Source organism: Rousettus aegyptiacus, unplaced genomic scaffold, assembly GCF_014176215.1.
Source record: "Rousettus aegyptiacus isolate mRouAeg1 unplaced genomic scaffold, mRouAeg1.p scaffold_m13_p_2, whole genome shotgun sequence".
Lineage (NCBI taxonomy): Eukaryota > Metazoa > Chordata > Mammalia > Chiroptera > Pteropodidae > Rousettus > Rousettus aegyptiacus.
The window spans coordinates 43,492,747-43,514,285 of record NW_023416295.1 but is presented as its reverse complement, the minus strand read 5'-3'; the positions used below and the strand labels follow the sequence as shown (position 1 = coordinate 43,514,285).

The 21,539-nt window shown below is 36.6% G+C and overlaps 1 protein-coding gene and 1 long non-coding RNA gene across 5 annotated transcripts in view; one reads left to right on the top strand and one right to left on the bottom strand.

The window, feature by feature from the left end:
* Positions 1-4,081, bottom strand: part of LOC107514668 — a 50,296-nt gene extending 46,215 nt beyond the window's left edge. For all 4 annotated transcript variants that reach the window (XR_004955690.1, XR_004955691.1, XR_004955689.1 and 1 more), the window contains exons 1-2: positions 3,970-4,081; positions 1,772-1,901 (exon numbers count right to left, since the gene is read on the bottom strand). This is a non-coding gene — a long non-coding RNA (uncharacterized LOC107514668). The remainder of the gene's footprint in view (positions 1-1,771; positions 1,902-3,969) is intronic.
* Positions 4,049-21,539, top strand: part of AGPS (alkylglycerone phosphate synthase) — a 108,105-nt gene continuing 90,614 nt past the window's right edge. Inside the window, exon 1 of the mRNA XM_016152598.2 lies at positions 4,049-4,436. Coding sequence (XP_016008084.2) covers positions 4,111-4,436 — 326 coding nt within the window. The 5' untranslated portion in view covers positions 4,049-4,110. The remainder of the gene's footprint in view (positions 4,437-21,539) is intronic.

The window sequence follows — 21,539 nt, the reverse complement described above, 5'->3', positions numbered from 1 at the left end:
GTTGGGTTTATGCCAGCATCGAAAGGTTGATTGAACAGTGGACAATCAATCCACGTAAGTTACCATAGTAATGAAATAAAGGAGAAAAATCCTATGATCATCTCAATAGATACAGAAAAAACATCTGATAAAACTCAATATCCATTCATGATAAAAAAATCTCTCAGCAAACTAGAATATATTGAAGGAGAGCTGCTTAATCTGTAAATGATTTATTTTAAAAAGTAATCCACTTCAAACAATGGTGAAATGTTAAGAAATTTCTCTTTGAAATCAGGAACAAGAAATGGGTGCCACTATCACAACTTCTACTCAACACTATATTGGAGGTCCTAGTCAGCTGGATAAAGCAATAAAAAAAATACTGTTCAGGGTTATAAGGGAAGGAAAAGAAGTACAAGGGTTATAAATGAAGAAATCAACTGCTATTATTCACAAATGATATGACTGTATGGAGAAAGTCTAAAAGAATATATATATGTATATATGTATATATATACATACATACACACACACACAATAGTTAAAACAGTTTGAATCTGGCATAAGGTAGATAAACAGACCAATGGAATAGAGAGTCCAGAAATAGACCAATGCTATATGGACACTTGATTTATGACAACGGTGACAATGCAGAACAAGATCTTTTCAATAAGTAGTGCTAAGACGACTAGGTATTCATTTTGAAAAAAAAAAATACCTGATCTATACAATTCCAGGTAAACTGTAGGTATAAATTATAAAGGAAAAACAATAAGGCTTCTAGAAGGTAATACAGGAGATTTATCTTCATTACATTCACAAATGATGATATCCAAATGGCTGACAAACATACAAAATGGCCCTTGATCTCAATAGTAATCAGGGAAATGCAAATTACATCCACAACAAGATAATGTTACATAAAGCTAAAACTAACTAGACCGGCAATAACATATTAGAGCAATGGGAACTCTCATATGCTACTGAGATAGTAGCTTTTATATAATCCTTTTGGAATACGGTTTGGCATCACATTATCTATTAAACATATGCATGCATACTCTGTGACCTAGCAATTCTTTTAGATGGTTACTCAACAAAAATTCATCTATAGGTCTACCTGGAGACATATGCAAGAATGTTTATAGCAACCTCATTCACAACAGTGCTAAACTGAAAATAACTCAAATGTCCATTAATTGTAGAATAGATAAACTCCAGTATATGCATTCAATGGATTACTATACAGCAAAGAAAATGAATGTACAACTACATGCAACAATATGGATGAATCTCACAAATATAATATTGAGTGAAAGAAACCAAAAAATATTATATGACTCCATTTCTATAAATGTAAATAAGAAATGCATGCTTGTTAAAAAAAAAGAAAAACAAAAAAATGTATATCATAAAACTCAGGACAGTGGTTACCTTTGGCAGGTAGAAAGGATGAAGTGATGGGGGTGCAATAAGGGGAATGTCTGGAGTGCTGGCAGTGTTCTCTCAACCTAAATTTAAGTTACATGGTGTTTAATCTGTGACAATTTATGCTTTGGTTCATTTTTCTGTTATATTTTATAATAAAAATATGTAAAAGTGCAAGAATTTCTTTATTCAGGGATCACTCAGCAGCTCTGAAGATTAGTAATGAAAATCAGTGCAGGAAAGAACTTTGGTACACGTTTCAGGAGTTTATCCTGTTAAGACTTTTTGTGCTTCATATTAGAAGAGATATAAATGCAAATAAAGGTCACTCCATTAAAAATTTCGTATGTCATTGGTTCACCTCTTGTTTCTATGCATGTGGTCAGCTCTCCATTGGAATCCAGGTTGATGAAGGGCCAAGTATTCCAGGACTCAGAAGAAACAGGTTCATTGAGGCCCTTCTGAATGTGATATTCACTGAGGTTTGCTTTCTGTGGGAATCATAAACATCTCAATGGACCATGTTCAAGAGAAACATTTGTTCCTCTTAAATAGCATGAAATAAATTTCAGGGCACTCTGCTTGGGCTTTGCAGCTCACCAAGGTCAGCTACATCAGGGGACCCCAGCTCCTGGGGTTGTGAACTGGTAGCAGTCAGTGGCCTATTAGGAACCGGGCTGCACAGCAAGAGGTGAGCAGCAGATGAACAAGTGAAGCTTCATCTGTATTTGCAGCCGCTCCCCAATGCTAGTGTTACAACCTCAGCTCTACCTCAACTCATCAGACATTAGATTCCCCGGTTGCTGATGCCAAAAATGTTGGGGACCGCTGAGCTACATCACTCGTATTCCACAATAGTATCACAGTTTTTTCCTCACATATATCTGAATTCCTAATTAGCTTGATCGTATTACAGAGATGAAGCATTGGTTTAAATACTTTTGCATCCCATAGCACATAGTAATGAATTAGGTATATAATAAGCTCTCAACAAATGCTTTTACTGCCTATATGTATTTAATTACCCATATTCAAAATATATGTAGTCAGTAGTTATTCCACTGATACATAATTTTGGTTGACATTAAGCTTTTTATCACACAGGAGAAAAAGATTTTTGTTATTCTGTTGATATCTGCAAAATTTATAAATTTGTATCCTGAGAGTTGGCAAGAAGCATGTCCATACCTCAAGTTGCATAAGACTAAAGAAGTCAGTTAACTACATTTACATTTAAAGCATGCCAGTGGTGGTAGATTGAGCTCTCTGGTGGTCAAGCAAAAATTAATAGACCAGTGTCATTCAAAAAAGATTCTGTGTTGCTTATAATGCATTTTGGCAAGAAACCTACTAATATTACATGCTTGCAAGTAACATGCTAGTTGGTGTTTTAACACTATTCTAGTAACATCTAGAAAGGGTGTGAGCAGCTCAATGACTAGAGTTGCTGAACTCTTCTTGAACTTGAGGAGCCCTTTTTCTTAGAGCGCTCAGCAATTTACTCATACTCCTGCCGCTTCTTCACATCTAGTCTATTTGAAATAGCCAATGGCTTCCTCTAGGAAGAGTACAATGGTTAGAAGCAGCAGCTCAACAGGAGTTGGGTTCAGTAACTCTAAAGCTAGACTAGACATTTAATGCTGAACTCTCTCTTAAGATCTGGAGATCCCACATACAAATTAGTCCCCTTACTGCCTGAATATTTTGAGAACTAGTAAAGGGTTCTTTATTAGTCAAATAACTAACTCCTCAAATGTCTTAACTTTTTTTCGCAGAGCCGGCGTGTAGGTAGACGGTGGTTATTTAGAAAGGAGGTGACTTCACTGGGCTTGGAACCCTTGTGGCAATCCTTCCTCTTACCACTCCCAAGACATCTTTGAACTTTACACTAGGCAAAAAGGAACTTTACTCTGATTGTTAGGTCTGCAATCTAATCCACTGGCTGAGAAGGGTTGTGAAGCACCTAGTTTTACCAAGCGCCATGCTCCAAAAATGAGGTCAATTTGTAGATAAGGGAGAGGTCTTAAGAACAGCTGTTGGGTGATTTTGTCTGTGGCAACAAAAAACTTTGCCTCCGTTAGGGTAAGGAAGGACTCAGCATCCAAATGAATGGAAAGAGGCTGCAAAATCAGTTTTAGCATTTACTGGCTGCATGCCCTTGGACAAGTTAGTGCCTCTCAGCTTCGGTTTTCTTATCTGTAAAATGGGATTGAGATCTAGCATTAAGCGCAGTGCCAGGCACGCAGTAGGTGATGAGAAAATGACAGATATTTGCTCTAATGATTATAGGCAACGAGCCAGGTTTTAGTTACTTTAGTGGCTCTGCAGAGAGTCGGGGCAGAGGTGGAGCAGTAGGAGCTTATTCAGGGAAAGGATGCTCAGGTTTTGCTATCAGATCTAGCAGCACCGCCCACGCGTCTTACTCCAAGGCTTCTGCCTCGAAAACTACTGCTCCAGAGGCCCAGGCTACATCCGAGGACACCACCCGGGGCGCTTGTGGTTTGGCTCCTGGTCCAGGCCAGCCCGAGCTGGGCCAGTTGGATGACAGGTTGAACTCACCTGCTCTGCAGGTGCACACCGTCCGAGGCGTGACTGCGGAGGACGGAGGGCGCGGTGGGCGGGAGCTGAGAATATGAAGCTCCAGGCGCAAGGCACCCGCCGCCCAGTCGCCGCGGTGGCTGCTGGGATGCACTGCAGCGAATGGCCGCGCCGGGCGCCGCTCTGAGCGACCTTTCACCCGCGCCCAGCGGTCCCTGGTGGCGGCACAAGGCGGAAGCCATGGCGGAGGCGGTGGCTGCAGCCGGCGGGATGGGCGCGGGTTCCGACTGTGACGCAGACCGGGATCGGGATCCAGACCGGGACCGCGCCGGGCGGAGGTTGCGGGTTCTCTCGGGCCATCTGCTGAGCCGGCCTCAAGGGGCTCTGAGTACCAATGAGTGCAAAGCGCGGAGAGCACCGTCGGCTGCCACGGCGGCGCCCACGGCCACTCCCGCCGCACAGGAGTCGGGCACCATCCCCAAGAAGCGGTGAGTAGCGCTTCTGGAGCGAGCTGGTGGCGAGAGACCAGGCCGCGACTATGCTGCTTGGTGGCACAGGCGAAGTGGGAAGGGAAGTGACACGGGTGGACAGAAGGCATCGCGGTCCCTGAGAGTACCAACCAATCTCTCTTCCAAGAGAAAGTTGACGAGACCCTGAACCCTGTTAAGAAGGGGACGGGATGGAATGGTGGGTTTGGGTTACTGTTTGAGAGTAACAGACTTGAAGAATTCTTATTGGAGTAGCCTTTAAAGGGACCCTTTTTCTTGGATTCTCAATGATGGGAATTCATGCTCTATCTTAAATTAATACTTTGGGTGCTAAGGTCTTGGGATGGATCGAAGGGGTTCTCTTAGGCTCTTTCGAGGAGATTTAAGTTCGTACTAGATGATAGGTCTCTTCTAATTCTTCTAATTGTACTAGATGATAGGTCTCTTCTAATTCGTATCCAGTCGTCTTAGCACTACTTATTGAGAAGTAGTGGTTCCTGGAAGAAGGTACCGACTAGTTTCTGTGGGCGCAGGTTTCCGCTTGCTTAGGAGCCTGGTCCTCAACTTTGAGGAAGGAAATCTAGAGGTGGGTGAGAAGCAAAAAAACTGCAGATGATAGTGAGTTTAGGGTGTAGTGGTAGCTTCTGAACTCTTGTGTAACCAGAGCTGAAAGACCCTCGTCTGTGGATGAGGATGTTCTCTTGATCATGAAATCTGACTTTTTGGAGAAATCTTAAGCCCTGATGGAAGCTGCTAAGATAAGCTATTTTCGGAGATGTGGATTGTCAGCATGGATAAACGTTGAGAGTAAAAAAACTTGCTAATGTTTAATGTGTATTTCAATGTGTCAGAGATTGTGCTAAATCTGTTATTTCTTTGCTCCTTTCCAAACTATGAGGCAGATGCAGTTGTATCCCAACTTACAGATGGAAAAATTAAAAAGATTTACAAGCCTGTTGCAGGCTTGGCAGGTATACTGTGTGGCAGGTTAAAATTCAAGAGCATATCAAATTAACTTTAGGTCCAAGTTCTTAAGCTGTACTGCTTCTGGTTAATTTATTTATTAATTCAGTATTCATTGAGTCTTTCCTCTGCTGTATACACATTGCACTAGGAACACAGAGATTTAAAAATGCAGTGTTTACTCCTAATAGCCTAGTAAAGTTATAATACACTGTAATAAGAAACTAGCTGATAACCATAGCAAATGTCAGTTAACCTAGTTTTGGGTGTGTATTTGTTAAGGCAAAGGCTTTCCAGAATAAGAATTGTTTGAGAAAGTCTTGAAGTTTGTGTTGGAAGTAGCCTGCCAAAGGAGAAAAATGTTCTTGTCAGAAAAAGTATGTTCACTGGTAAAGCAGTGAGAATAGGTAACTGCTGGGAGTTAAATGTGACAGAAAGGGGTGAGAATAACAAGACGAGGCTGGAGAGCCCCGTCTTGTTTGCAGGATTTTATGTGAGGCAAAACATGGTTACATTTACCTTTTTGAAGGGTTATATAGGGGACTGAATTGAAAAAGCTTAAGCATATGGGAACATAGACCTGAATTTGAATTTCCACCGCACAATTCCAGAGGCATGACCTTGGGGAAGTTACTTTACCTCTCTCAGGGCTTCTGTCCCCTCATCTGTGAAAATGAGGACAGTAATTCCTGCTTGGCAGTGTTACTGTGAGAATTAAAAAATATAGAGTTAATTGATCAAGAGCTTACTGCAGTGCTGGTTATATAACCCCTCAACAAATGATAGATGCATTTTTCATTGAGTCTAAAGACAGGAAGACCAATTAGGAGACTATTATCCCAATGAGAAATGCTGTGATTCTGAACTAAGGCATAATATTGGGATAGGCAACCTATTGGAAAAATAATAAGAGGTAAATTTTCCATAACGTGGTTACTGAATGTTGGAGGAGGAAGGAATCAAGGATTACATCTTGGCCTTGGCTTCACTTGATATTACATTAGCTGTCATTAGGTTTAAAACTTACATTTTTAAATGGCTTCATGTATATTTATGTCTGTTCATTTGTGTGCATCTGTATGTGATTGTACATTTACATGCAGGTTCTTATTCTTAGAACTAAGTAGGCAAGGGCAAGTGTGTTCCTTATGGTTGGATTTAGGTGCCTTGTTCTATAGTATTCAGAGAAAATTACTAAGATTTGTAAGGCACTTTGGGATAACGGATGAGGCTTCCCAAGGCTGAAGGTGATTGGGTCCCTGTATGGTTGGTTACACCATGGTCTGAGGGCACAGCTATAAGCCATTGATGGCTTAGATTACAAAGCTGTGGTCTTTGGTTCAGGGTTAGGTGTGGTTAGTTGTAAAATCTAGTCTTATAAAACTATTTTGAAGTTGGAATCAAAATAAGAGAGAATACAAAAACTTGTATTAGATGAAACATTAGAAGTTTTCTGAGAGTGGTCTACTTAATATATTGTTCACAGGTAACCCAGGTCTCTCTTTCAGGGAAGGCAGATAATGGAGCAAGAAGGAGCCAGCATGTATAGCTAATAAAGTGTGAGTGTGACTGTATGCCAGTCATTGGAATTGTTTGGTTATGTATATTTTTTGTATAACTCCTCTTTTATTACCTTGGACGATGTCATGGGTTGTTAATTCTTTTATTTCATGACTGGTTATCATCATAAAATTAGAGGAGTGACTTCTTGAAACTCCGTATTTTCATTCCTCGAATAACATAGACATGCATATATTAATTTACTCAACATTTATAAAGTAATTGCTGTATGACAAGTATTATCCAAGACACTGGAGGTGAAGATGAATAATAGGCCTTGGCCTCAGTTCAGAGTCCTGCAAGGGAGTTACACATTCCAGTACAGATTGAATAGAGTCACTTAGATACAGGTACAGATGTAGCACAAAGAAAGGGATATATTCTCTCTAGGAGGTCAGGGGAAGCTTTCTGGAGTTTGTTTTAAAATATCGGTAATAGTGTGGTAGGTTTATTAAATGGTGAGGAGAGTTTGTATTCAAGAAAAGCAAGAGGGCGTGAAAGTGCGTGTTGTATTTAGGTAACTAAGCAATTCAGTATAGGTAGAGTTGCCAGTAAAATGAAAAGAGGAGGGCCCTGACCCGTTATGGAGGCCCTTGGCCGGTAGGTCACTAGCCATTTGTTTATTCACTTATTCACTCATTCATGTGTGCATGTTTGAGTACTTACTATGCAACACATAGCAGCGAACAGAAACTCTGCCATTATGGACTTATATTCTAGTGAGAGTAGAGATAGCGAACAAACATGTAGTACTACTGATGGTGTTTAGTGTAATGAGGAAAGATGAAGTAGCTGGAAGGGCTAGGCAATGGAGAATTCTTGAAGGAATTGACCTGGGAAGGCACACAATCAGAGTGGGTTTGAGAGAAATCACTCCAGCTGAGGATGAACATAGATCAGTTAGGGAAGATTGTTGTAGTGGAACAGGTGAGAATTAATGAAGGATTAAACCAAGATAATAGCAGTGAGAATAGAGAGAAAAGGATAGATTTGGGTTTTGGAAGTTAGTGCATTGGGTGATACTTAAAATTATGTGGCTAAATGCCATGGGGGTTTGGAGATGGCGAAAGTAGAAAAGGGATGACAGAGTTCTGAGGAATGTGGACACTTAAGAAGGTTGACAGGCCACAACCTGTTGCACTTGTCACGTGGTCTTCTCTGAGGTGGTTCAAGTTATTTCTGTCCAGGAACATATATTCTTATTATTTGAAGTTGCTGAGCAGAGTTTTGAGGGTAATTGATATACTTTTGGATTCTCTTTTTTCTTTAAGTGCATGTTGTTTCATGAACAGTTTCTTTTTGACCTTGCTTCCAAATGCACTTTTAGATTCTTAAAAATCAAAGTAAATGTTTGAATATGTGACATTTTTATGCCTTGGTTTTGGATTTTTTTTTTTCTTTCAGCTATTGTAATGTTAGGAAAAAAATAGAAGAAAAAAATCCCCTGTTGACTTCTGTCACTCTATACTGATAACTGCTTTCCCAATTTGAATCCAACCTTTTTGTGGTTTTTATTAGTCAGAACTGCCCTATGGTACTTTTTCCAGAGGTTATAAACTCTTCTGGTTCAGAACAAAAGAATATCTGATTAAGAATGTTATTGTTTGATTTACTGTCATTTATACACACCATTTATTTATCATTTATTTATTTTAATATAAAGTACATATCAAACGAGTGTTTTCACAGATATTACTGCATAGATATAGGCTAAAATAATTAGAATAATATTTAGTGTTTACTATGTTCACTTTCTTAAGTACCTCTATTGTCTGAGGTAGTAAAATATTCCTAGATACTAAATCATTCTTATAAACATATTAAATTTATAAACACAGTGACCTTAAAGTCTTTGTAATGTTCATATGATATATGAACTTACAACTTAAAATCACAAGTCTAAAGCTATTACTCAATTACATATTTTAAATTTGTTATAAGTCAGTCGTTCTTACAGATGAGATTCTCTCTTTTAAGCATTTGTATATTTCATTCTGGATCTTCGTGTAGTTGAAATATGCTTACTCATTAAGAAAAGCTGTTACCATTCTAGGTAACTGAAGTTTTGTCAAGGGAGTTTTGCCTCTCGGGTGAGATTTGGAGCTCCAGGTATCATTTTATCACTAAGAAAACTATTGTATTGCATGTAGTAGTTGGTCTTGCCAGCACGTCTCCAGTTACCAACCAGAGGTTTAAGCCAGGATCATGACCAAATTCTCGTTGGCAACTTCACTGGGACTCTTCAAATTCTATTTATATTAGTCATGTCAGCTAACTCATACTATCAAGTGGGGAGTGTTCATGTATCTCAGGTCCTTCTAATCAAATAATATGAATTATTTAATTTATTATATTCACAGTTCACAGCTCCTACTCAGATTGATTATGTGGTTGGATTTTGCATTTCTTCTAAAGATATTTGAACTTTACAGGAATCCATCTTCAGGGATATTAAAAAGACACCCACTTGAATTCTATTCTGCTGTCAACTCAAATTTTATAAATCAGCTCTGTCCACTGAGCTTTCTGTGATGATGAAAATGGTTGGTAATCTGCATTGTTCAGTATGGTAGCCACTAAACACATGTGGCCATTAAGCACTTGAAATTTGTCTAGTGTGACGGTAGCAGAATTTTAAATTTTATTTAATTTTAACTAATTAAAATTTAAATAGTCATATATGGCTAGAGATACCATGTTGGACAGCACAACTATAGGTTGAAACCTCATTACCTGTGTTTTTTCATTCCCAAATGAAGTTATTTTTCTGGGTTTTCTTATTTCTCTTAGTACCAGTCCTATAGTCATCACCCATCTGACACCCACAAATTTGTTCTCTATATCTATGAGTTTATTTCTGTTTTGATTGTTCGTATTTTCTGTTCTTTAGGCTCCACATGTAAGTGAAATCATATGGTATTTGTCTTTCTCTGGTGATCTATTTCACTTATAATACCTTCTAGGTCCATCCATATTGCTGCGAATGGTAAGATTTCATTCTTTTTTATGGCCAAGTAATATTCTGTTGTATAATCATGCCACATCTTCTTTATCCAGTCTTCTTTCGATGGACACTTAGATTGTTTCCGTATCTTGGCTATTGCATATGAAATGTCCCCCTTTGTCTCTTGTTATAGCCTTTTGTTTTCAAATCTATTTTGTTTGATGTAAGTAATGCTACCCCAGCTTTTTTTCCGTTTTCATTTACATGAAGTATCTTTTTCCATTACTTTACTTTCAGTCTATGTGTCTTTAGATTCGAAGTGGGTCTTTTGTAGATAGCGTATATATGGGTCTTATTTTCTTCTCCATTCAGCTACCCTGTATCTTTTGATTAGAGCATTTTCTCTCTTTATATTTATAGTAATTATTGATAGGCATGTAGTTCTTATTCACATTTTTTATCTTCTTAAAGAAGTCCTTTGAACATTTCTTGTAATATTGTTTTGGTGGTGATAAACTCCTTTAACAACTTCTTATTTGGGAAGGTCTTTATCTGTCCTTCAATTCTAAATGGTAGCTTTACTGGGTAGAGTAATCTCGGTTATAGGTCCTAACTTTTCATCACTTTGAATATTTCATGCCAATCCCTTCTGGCCTGGAAAGTTTCTGTTGAGAAATCAGCTGCCTGTCTTATGGGAGCTCCCTTGTGTATGTAACTGCTTTTCTCTTGCTGCCTTTAAGAGTCTCTCTTTGTCTTTAACCTTTAGCATGCCAAGGCCAATTGTTGCTTGTTTAGGTTTGTAGACCTTTCAGAAATTTTAGGGAAGCCCGCAGAATAGGCTGAGGCCAGGTGCTTGTAATAGCCACTGAAAAAGATTCTGGCCTATGTGTGAGTTAGGTGGGGTGGGTTCTCAAGGAATCATAAGGGCGAAGCGGATTTGATGGAGACTCAGATTTGGCACTTATTTGCACCTGCAGGCTGGGTTGGGGGCTCTTGAATCCATTTTTTACTCACTATCTTGTGTATTATTTCCATGTCAAATATTAATGTGCACATTATTTTCAGTTACTTAACAGGTATTGTCTTATATGTAGGTACTACAAATTTAACCTATACTATATTTAATTGTTTCCAATTTTTTCTACTATAAAGAATGTTATGATAAGTGTTTTACAATTAAATTCTTAAAAACTTCCTTAAGGCACATTTTTTAAAAGGATTTTAATGGGTCAGGCGCATTGGAATACATCATTTGTTTATTTCCGTGGGCAGTGGGAGAAATAAAAGACAACTGCTTGTTTGGACTTAATTCCAACCAGGAATAAAGAATTGGAAATGATTGGAATCCCAGGAGAAAGATTGCCATTGTGTTTGAGCAGATTTATATCTTTTAATTTAAGAAAGCAGCTTTCCAGAAATTCAGGTAAAAGGAAATTAGATATTTTGTACTGAGTTGCTAAATGGAAACCAAAACATGACCACAGGGAGTCTAGGAAACAGTGCTTACCCCTGCCTGGCCCTCTGAGATGAGGAGAGAGGGCTGAGGCAACTGGCTTAGATGTGTCAATTTAAACAACTTATTGTTATCAGTAAATAATGTACACTCCATACTTGTTCCGATGGCTCATATCTCCTGTTCGGGCAAATCTCTCTATAAGAGTTGGTGTACTTTAAGGATTATAGTGTCAGTATTTTCTTTTCCCTAATATGCTATTTTGAAAAAATTTAAACATATCAAGTAGTTGAATTATAGTTAGTTGTATATCAACCACCTAAATCCTGCCATTAACATTTTACCATGCTTGTTTATTACATATCTATTTATCCATTCTCTTCTCCATCCAATATTAGTTCATCTCATTTTTGATGAATTTTAAAGAAAATCAGTAGCTTCATTTTTGAAGTCAAATCTCCTGTATTAGCTTTTACCATTATTGGGGGGAAACCTTTAAGTTTATATCTCTAACTCTTCAATCCCCATTTTTTACATTTTTAATTATTGAACATTTCTGTCTGAATATCTTGCTATTTGACATAGTGGTAATCTCTTTTTGAAGTAAAAATTTTTTTTAAAAAATCTATATTTTGAAGTAAAAGGTTCTACTTTGATTTTTGTATATTGGTCTTGATTTCCATATAGTATTTTGTCTGCTTTGTCTTCATAAAATATTTGTAGCTTGACAACATGACTATTAGACAGCTAGTTTGATTTTGGTTTTATTTCCAAATTCTTACCTGCCATCTGCCATTATTTTCAGAAAGTACATTTTAGTTTACTATACCTGCCTTCAGATTTTATGCAAGTGGTAACCATTTTAAAAAAAGGAATTCTTGTTTTTTTAGTATGTGTATTTGTAGGACTTATGGTTATAAATATTAATTTGAGCTAGGTTAAAGCATAAAAAGGGAATTTATTATAAGAGTACAGGGGCACCAAAAACCTCAAGGGCAGGAATGGAGCTTGGCCTTCAGTTGAAATTAGAACTAAGAACCAGAAAGCCATCAGATTTCTTGCTAGGATTACTTCTTGCTGTATCTGTTGCATGTTTCTCTAAACAGAGCAGTCTTTATGCTTTTCTGTCCACATGGTAAAATAAAGCCACCGCACTCCTCTGAGATATTCAGCCAATAGCAAAGAATTAAACCCCCTTGTCTGCATTGCTGTAAGCAGCTATCACCTGGAAGAAGTAGTGGTGATCTGAATATAAAACTTGTCCACATACTAAATAAGGTAAACTAACTCTGGCTGTCATGCACTGAAAATTTCACTACCAGATCATCTGTGCATCTTTTTTGATGAGTCTTTCTCCAGAATCTTTCTCCATGAGTTATCCTATTTATTTTTCTCTTGAGTCATCACTCTTTTTTCCTGTATTGACTTTTCCTGCTTCTTAAAAGCATGGGTAGATAAGTTTTTGAAATTGTTTTTTGCCTATATTACTCTTTGAAATGGCCCTCTTAAAAGCCATCAATAACCTAAGTATAAAATCCTTAGTCATCCTAGTGACCGACTGCTAATACCTGGTAGATATTCTTATATTTTTCCTTAGTTCCCATGCTATTGCACTATCCTGGTTTTCTTCCTATCCTTCCTACTTTTCTGGCCATGTCTTTACTGACTTTTCTTCCTTCTGCTTCCTAAATTTACAAATCCTTAAGATTAGTTTTTAGTCCTTTCTTTTATATTTTTCCCCTTAATTTCATCTATTCTGATTTTATTAGCTTTGAGGGGTACTTTCAAGTTAATATTTTTAACTCTCTCAACATCCATTTTCACATTTTAAATTATCAGGCATTTCTACCTGAATGTCTTTCTGGTTTCTCCAACATAGCATACATGTATAAAACCATTATTGTAGCCTTCAATCCCAGTACTTCACTATTTCTGTTTACTTCTACCATTATTTAGACACTCAAGCCCAACTTCTCAGTCATAAGCCTTGCTGAGCTCCATTTCTTCTCCCTTATCCAGTCCATGGACAAATCAGATAGTTTCCGTTAGTTTGGATTCTTAAGACACTTTTTTCTCTCATTGACACTAAGCTAGATGAAATCTTGTCTCCCATCTAGTCTAGTATATTTTTCTTTATTTTCTCCCCTTCAAATACTTCTCCTTTCCATAACTAGACTAGTCTTTTGCTCAGAGAAAGTGTATTTGCTGCCTGCTAGTGCTCTGCTACATTCTAACATTGCAAAATTGACTGACAGTCCTCTAAAGATATGTAGACATATGTAGGAGATATGATGTAGTAAATGCTATAATCAGTGTATATAGGAGCAGTAAATTTGTTTTGAGGGAGATAGGAAAGGCTTATAGGAAAAGTGACTTTTGAACTGATTCTTGATGGATAAATAGGAGTTCTCTAGAGGGAGAGGCATTTCAGACAGAGGATATATAGCATGTGCAAAGACAAACCTAAAAGGGCATGGTATGTATAAGTGATTCTGATACCTTTTAGTATGGCTGAAATAGCTATTAAGGAAGGTGAAAATATAGTTTGGAGCCAGATTGCAAAGGGCATTGTATGCTATGTTAAAGCATTTGGATTTCATCCACATTGGAGAACAGCAAAACTTTAATGCAAATACTGTTAGACTTTTACTTTTGGTGACAGCCTGGAACATGGAAAATACTGTTTTGATCCTATTGCTCCCTATTGATTATTGAAGTAATAAAGCTCAATACCCTTAATTTGGCATTTGAGGCTTTCTGCTGTTCTCCATGACTTTCTTACATATGCTCTGGGCTTCAGGCAATTTGGGCTACTTATTAGCATGGGAAAACCCTTGTACTTTTCTATTTCTGGTCAAACAGTGAATTTCTACTATCTAACAATGCAATTGGAAGTTTAGATGCCACCATAGTGGAGACTTCTCCTCTCAGCCGGAGATGAACACTACGTTCTCTGAGCTTTTATAATACTTGTACTCCTTGTGTGGCAGTCAGTGAGTATATTGAAATCAGTTTGGTAGTTAAGGAGTGTTGGAGCCAAAGACCAAGATTTAAATTCTAGTTGTATCACACATACTGTTTGTGTAATCCTGGACAATTTACTGAATCTTTCTGAACCTGTTTTCTTATGTTTTAAACAGAGATAATAACACTAGATTAATGTGAAAAGGAAATGAAATAATGATTGTAAAATTGCTAGCATTACAGTATTATGCAGGACTATCAGTAGTGCAGTAAACTGTATGGAAAGGAGTAAGACGAATCCAGTGCTGAAATAGTTTCTGAAGGTGAAAGCACTGTAAGAAGTAGGAGGTACTCAATGGCAACCATGGCATTTTAATAGAACAAATTTCTAATAAATATTACCTTATACATTTGGGAGGAAAGGAAGTAACCAAAGAGTGAAGAGCATCAGCAATTTCTTATACTGTATGGTAGGCTGATTGTCAATACCATGTATGTATTGTTCGCCGTTGTGTTATTTCTCATTTGCAACTTTACTCTATGGCTCTTGGGAGTCATGGCCCACTGCTGCCTCCACCTTGTATGGCCTCGATGTCCACATATATTGGAATTTGAATAAATATATTATTGTGCTAAAGACAAGTTATTGGATAAATTATTGTCTTCGTTTTTATGCTTGGTAGCCCTTTGAACATGTATAAACTAGGCAGAGTTTTATAACAGATCAACTTTCCCAAAATCTGGATCAGAAAATATTTTGTTTTGCTTTTATTCCTCCTTCTAGGATAATGCTCTGTAAGATTTGTGTGTAGACCTATCTACCTCCCCTGTCCTGTAACCAGATCTTCATTTTCTCTTACCCATTTCTTCTGTCTTCCACATGGTGAGTGCCCCTTGCCCGCTTGCTGTTTTATTATATTGTAAAACTCCATGCAGGTCCATCCTTTCCTATAGTGCAGTGAGTTTATAATTTTTCTTTTTAAGGCTTTATATCCCGTTGTGGCTTATTCAACAGATGAGGCTTCTGCTCTCAGCTTTCTCTCATGTCTTAAGACCATGTGTGGTCTGTGGATGACCTGTATCAGAATTTTCTGGGGGCGCTCATTTTAAATGTAGATTCCGACACCTACCTGCCAGAGATTCTAATTATTGGCTAGGTCTAGTGACATCCAGGACTGTAGTTTTAAATACCCAAAGTGATTATTTTACTCTCAAGACGTTTGGGAACCTCTTGCTGTTGTTGGGTCCTGATTTTAATTTTTCTTTTTCTTTCCTCCCAAACTTTGTGGCGTTCCTTTTTTTCCTTTGGGTTTGCCAGAAACAAAGGTACCAATTCCAACTACCTGTCACTTAAAGTAGAAAGCTAGGCTGCTGCTGCTTATCATTTTAAATTAAAAAAAAAAAAAACACACACACACAAAAAACAAGACACTTGGTACAGCAAGAATACTATGTATGTCAAGCAGGTGTGAATATCAGTTTTGGCTTTTTTAGGATCTTGCTGAGTTTTGGTGAGCTGTCTCCTGGAGGAAACTTAGAGGCTTGGTTTCTGTGTTAGAATGACAAGAGATTTTTGGAGACATTCATATTTTCTTTGTTTTACAGTTTTTGCAGAAATGTAAAGCTGTAGCAGAAATGACCTCTGGTCACTTACAGATTGGTCAGTATACTAAGCTTGTGATCAATTCCTTTTTCACTTACTAGCAAGCAGGAAGAGAGCAATGAAAGTGAATTGGCGTTTTCTAGTTGGTGGTAAAGCCTGGAAATGGTAGCCTACATTGGCACATTGATTAGATTATAAGTGGACAGTGGAAGGAACAAATGAAATTTAAGTATAGTCCATGAACCACAATGGTCAAGGGAGGTGTACATCCTTGTCATTTGTCTTTTGCTAAGACAACTCAGTGATACTGATTTGGGTTCCTTTTTCATTTATGTAGTGTAGTACATGAGGGTAACCAACTGTATGGTGGTCGTATCTTTCTAGACCTCCAGAATGACAGGTACCAAACTTATGTGAGTATGTGCATGTATACACGCCTGCTCTAGCACAAAATATTTGGAATATATACTACCGTAAGCATGAATGGCTAGTAGTCCCTCCTTATCCATGGGCATACATTTCAAGACCCCCAGTAGATACCTGAAACATCAGCTAGTACTGAACCCTGTATACGCTGTTTTTTCCTATCTGTGCATTCTTATGATAAAGTTTAATTTACAGATTAGGCACAGTAAGAGATTAACAACAATAACTAATAATCAAATAGAACAATTACAACAATATACTGTAATAAAAGTTATGTGAATGTGGTCTCTCTCTCAAACTTATTATACTGTACTCACCCTTCTTGTGATGATATGAGATGATAGAATGCCTGTGTGATGAGATGTAGTGAGGTGAATGACATAGACACTATGACATAGTGTCAAACTACTATAAGGATTACTTGTACACAAGTGCTGCAATATTGTGAGAGTTGATTGGATAACCAAGGTGGTTACTAACAGGCAGGTCACATATACAGCATGGATATGCTGGACAAAGGGATGATTCAGGTCCCAGGCAGGATGGAGCAGGACAGTGGGAGATTTCAGCATACTACTCCGATGGCACCCAATTTAAAACTTACAAATTGTTTATTTCTGGAATTTTGCATTTAATATATTTGGACCACAGTCGACTGTGGGAAACTGATACTGGGGAGAAAGCAAAACCACAGGTAAAGGGGAACTACTGTATACCATGATCTTTCAAGACAATAAGAATAAATTTTTCACCAATAAAGAAGAATGGTAGACCAGTACAACCCCAAAAAGACACATTTGAAATGAACAGTGAGCAAGAAAACATATGAACCTTCATTAGTAATTTTTAAAATGCCAGTAAAATCCTCATCAAATTGTCAAAAAATAAAAAGACGTAATATCCATTGTTGAGGAGAGTTTGGATACAGGCTGACACTGTCATAGGTTGTGTTCCTCCAGAAGATATTATGACACTACTCAGGATGGCGTGCAATTTAAAACTTATAAATTATTTATTTCTGGAATTTTTCATTTAATATTTTTGGACTGCATTTGACTGCGGGTAACTAAAACCATGGAAAGCAAAACTGCGGATAAGGTTACTACTGTATTTTTATTTTCAAAGAGATTATTTAAACAACAATGAATTTATAGTAGGTAGAATTTGGTGAGGGATAAAGAGTTGGGGTGGGAATGCACTTCAGGAGCCTGCAGTGAGCAGTGAGTGCCAGATCACTCTGCTGCGGGGTATGGCTGGCCTTACTTTATCTACCCCAGGTCTCCCTTCTTTCCTCACTTCTTTGTGCCTCTGTCTATAAGATTTTCACCCTGATACTTGAATATTCCTTTTTCTTCCATTCATTAATTCATAGCAAGTATAATAGGAATTAGACCTTGGGGACACAATAGGTTTTAAAAAATTTCTTCAAAGTGCCAGTTTCTTGCAAAAGGAACTATAAAAAGTTGTGTTTTGGAAGTTAAAAATGTATTTGCTTAGCTATTTGTTGAAATCGACTCATTCTTATAGAATTCTTTCATTTAAAAAACCCCAAAACTTGTCGAGATTGCTAAGAAGTCCAACAGTAGGATTTATAGCAAACCATCATAGAATTTCTGTATACATGTGAAAGAAAACATTGGTTTCTTTGAAAAGAGAGAAGTGGCTTTGTGTTTCAAGGGCTGAGCAGCATATTTGCTTCAGGTTCAGAGTTGCAGTAATCTTACTTATTTAGTTCATGGCATTTGTCTATAAACAAATGTGAGGCCTCTTTTTTTTTATTTTCCTCCATCTCCAATTCCTAATCATTCCATTTGCCCCCTCGCATGAACAGCTATGAATATATGTGTGTTTTGTAAAATATTCAGTGTTATTTAGTGTGTATATCTTTAATTTGCTTAAATGATATTGTGCAATAGATCTTATTGTTTCTCCTTTTGTGTTCACTACTGTTTAAAAAATCTTTTCATGTTTCTGTGTGTATATCCACCTCAGTGCTTCTGATTGTTTTATAGTATTTCATGGAATTTACTTACCACTTATCCATTTTCTAGTGATGCCTTCAGCTACACTTACAAACAATACTCCATATATCAAACATGCTCCCTTACAGAACAGTATGTGAATTTGTCCCAAATACATACCCAGGAGCTGTGTAGCTGAGTCATAGAAATGGCATTACCTATGAAAACTTAACACATGCGATTGCTCTGTTGAGTGGCTTACCAGGAATGCATGTGGGTTTCTTTTCTCCATGTTCTTTCTAACAACCTTCTATGTCTTAAGTCTTATATTTAATCCATTTTATACTATCACACTGGAAAAATTAAAAAGTTGATTAATTTATTACACAGAAGGGCAAAATTTTTATTATGACAACTAGAGTTTTAAAATTGACAGTGAGGTTATTGAGGGAAGATTGAAATGCATGTCAAAGTTCAAAGAATTGCATGATAATGTCCAGGTTTTGCACTGTCACGAGGGCAGGGACATATCATGTTGACTTGCCCAGAAACCTGATCTTGTCAGTGTCCAGAGTCAATCATATTTAGGTAGTCTGACTTATATTAACTACCCTCACTAGTGACCAAAGTTAATTAGAATGCCAATAGACTAATTCATGATAAGAAAATAAAATTGTCAAGCCTCCTGGCCATTTCATTTGGCCAGTTTTTGTCTGTAGGAAATAAGGTATAATTAGAGGAGGTAGCTTGGTGAGTTTTAATCAGGGCAACAGGAAATACTCTATGATTCAGACGTTTAATGGTGTCAAGCTAGCAAAGCTTGATGGTATTTACCTATTTTCTAATTTAGATGTTTTAACAATCTTGGAACTGTGAGATTTGTAGCAGTATTAATTAAGTGGTGATAATATATGCATATCTTTTATTTGATGTTTTCTGTTTTTTATGAAGGGGCTTTCTGTTGTGATACACATAAATTATTGCCCTATAACTAAGCTTTTTAGCTTAACTGAACTATTTGAAAGGGAATTAGTTGCACTGTTAGATTGGGGCAATGGGCATTGTAATTAGTTTTATGAGACTTTGCTATTGAATTTTTAGAAATAATTTCGTAGGACTGTAGACTAGATATGAGCAGGGTTTTATTTTAAAGCACATACATTTTAAATTAAATTTAGAATTAAACAATATTCTGTAGTTTTCTTCCTTCACTAGGCCTTTCATTATATTTCTAATGGGAACTCAGCTTCATTTTTTTTAAAATAAAAAAAGCCAGTGGGAATATTATTTCAGTTATAGAATTTTTTATAGAATAGCTGTTTTGTTGATTAAATCTTGATATCTTCATCATTACTTTTATTTTTTGCTTCACTTTTATGAATTCTTTTAGGTTATCTGGATCTTGAAATAGGCCCACAACCACATAATAGAATTTTAATTAGCCCAAAATATCCTTGAAAGATTTTTTTTATTGTTTACCTCTTTGTATTGTACTACTTATGGAATTAATTTGAATTTAACTGATACTGAGCATGGCTAGTTAGAAATCCAACTTTGGGGCTTAAGTTTCATACTTCAGTTTTTATTTTTCCAAAGCTGTGAGAGTATGATCTTTTTCTCATTGTTTAAATTAGAAAAGGCAGGTGAAATTTTGGTTTTCATCTGAACTGAAGATCTTTTATTAGAATTCCAGTTATTAGAATTATATTGGAAAAATATATATATATATATTTAGTTATTAGCTAGCTGAACTTTTTATTGCTAATGCAGAATACCAGTAGGTTAAAGTATATTTCCTTTTTAAATTTTTTTAAATGAAAAATGTCATGATTACAAATAGTAATGGTAGAAATTATCCATTTTTATCAGGATGCTTGCAGTTTATTTTTAGAGGAATAGTAATTGTGTGTGTATGTACAGAGACTTAGAAGTAAATATTTCCCATTTTAAGAATAAAGGAACTTTATGGTTTTCATAATAATAATAATACTAAATATAAGTATTTCAGTTAAACATTGTGCAAACAGCAGCCCTGGGAAATGCAGAATACTGAATATTTAGATCATGGGAGAATAGTGCCACCTTGAGTATATGTGATGCTATTTTATGTCTTCATTTTCTTTTGTTATGCCAGTTGATACATTGTGTTTTTTTGGTACTGTGTTCAGATGTGTAAATGTCTAAAGATGTTTTTTGTTTTGTTGTTTTTTATGTAGTAAAATCAAGCCAAATTCTCTTTTTTCTTGCCAGGAGGAGGAATCATGAATTTTAATGACATTAAATTTGATGTAGTTAGCTTTAAGAACTGGAAAGTCTGAGACATCAATCAGGTTAATTGATATCTGATGTTAGTAGAAAATTGAATTCTTTTATTTGAATCTTATGGATGATGGGTGATTCTTTTAGCATTCTTCACTTTGGGATCATTCCGAATGACAGAATTCATTATATTATAGGTAAAGGAAGTATAGGGCACTGGACTTTACCAACACAATCCTATTCTTTGCTTTTTAAATGTTTTCCTTTTAGGTCAAGTGCAGAGGAATGACTAATAATGACATGTAATAGTATTTTGAAAAATATTAATGTGATGAAAAAAGAGTTCCTTTAAATCATTTTGGTTACCTGGAGGCATGATTTAGTGGATTTTCAGGTATTTCTTCTGTAAAGAGGAAGAATCATGAGACTGGGAGTTCGCTGTCTAATGGTCCCAATTAGCTTAGCTGTGTAATCATGAGCACAGGTTTCTCCATCTGAAAAATGAGCAGTTGAACTGGGTGGTTTCTAAAGACATTTTTAGCTTTAAAATTCTATGACCGTGTAAACTTTTACTCTAATTTTTAAAATGTTAATGCTATAATGCCCTTCGGTGTACTCATACTCTTCTATATAAGATGTTATTTTAAAATTTAATGCAATCACATAGTTGTGTTTAACAGTCATAGAGTATATAGTAATTTGAGGGGATACATGTGTACAAACATTTTAAACTGGAAGCCTAGGAAATTTGCCTACTTTTTAACACATAGGGTACTTCAAGATTGGTTTTGGAGTAACCTAGATTTTAATTGCATACCGTTTAAGCAACATAACATTTTGGGAGAGGCAATACAAATGCATTGAAAACGACTGCATTTCAACTTCTGGGAAGGCTCCAAAAGTTGGTATAAATATGGTAAGGCCCATATCATAGGCAGAATTTTCAGATTGAGATGAAAAGAGAGAAAAA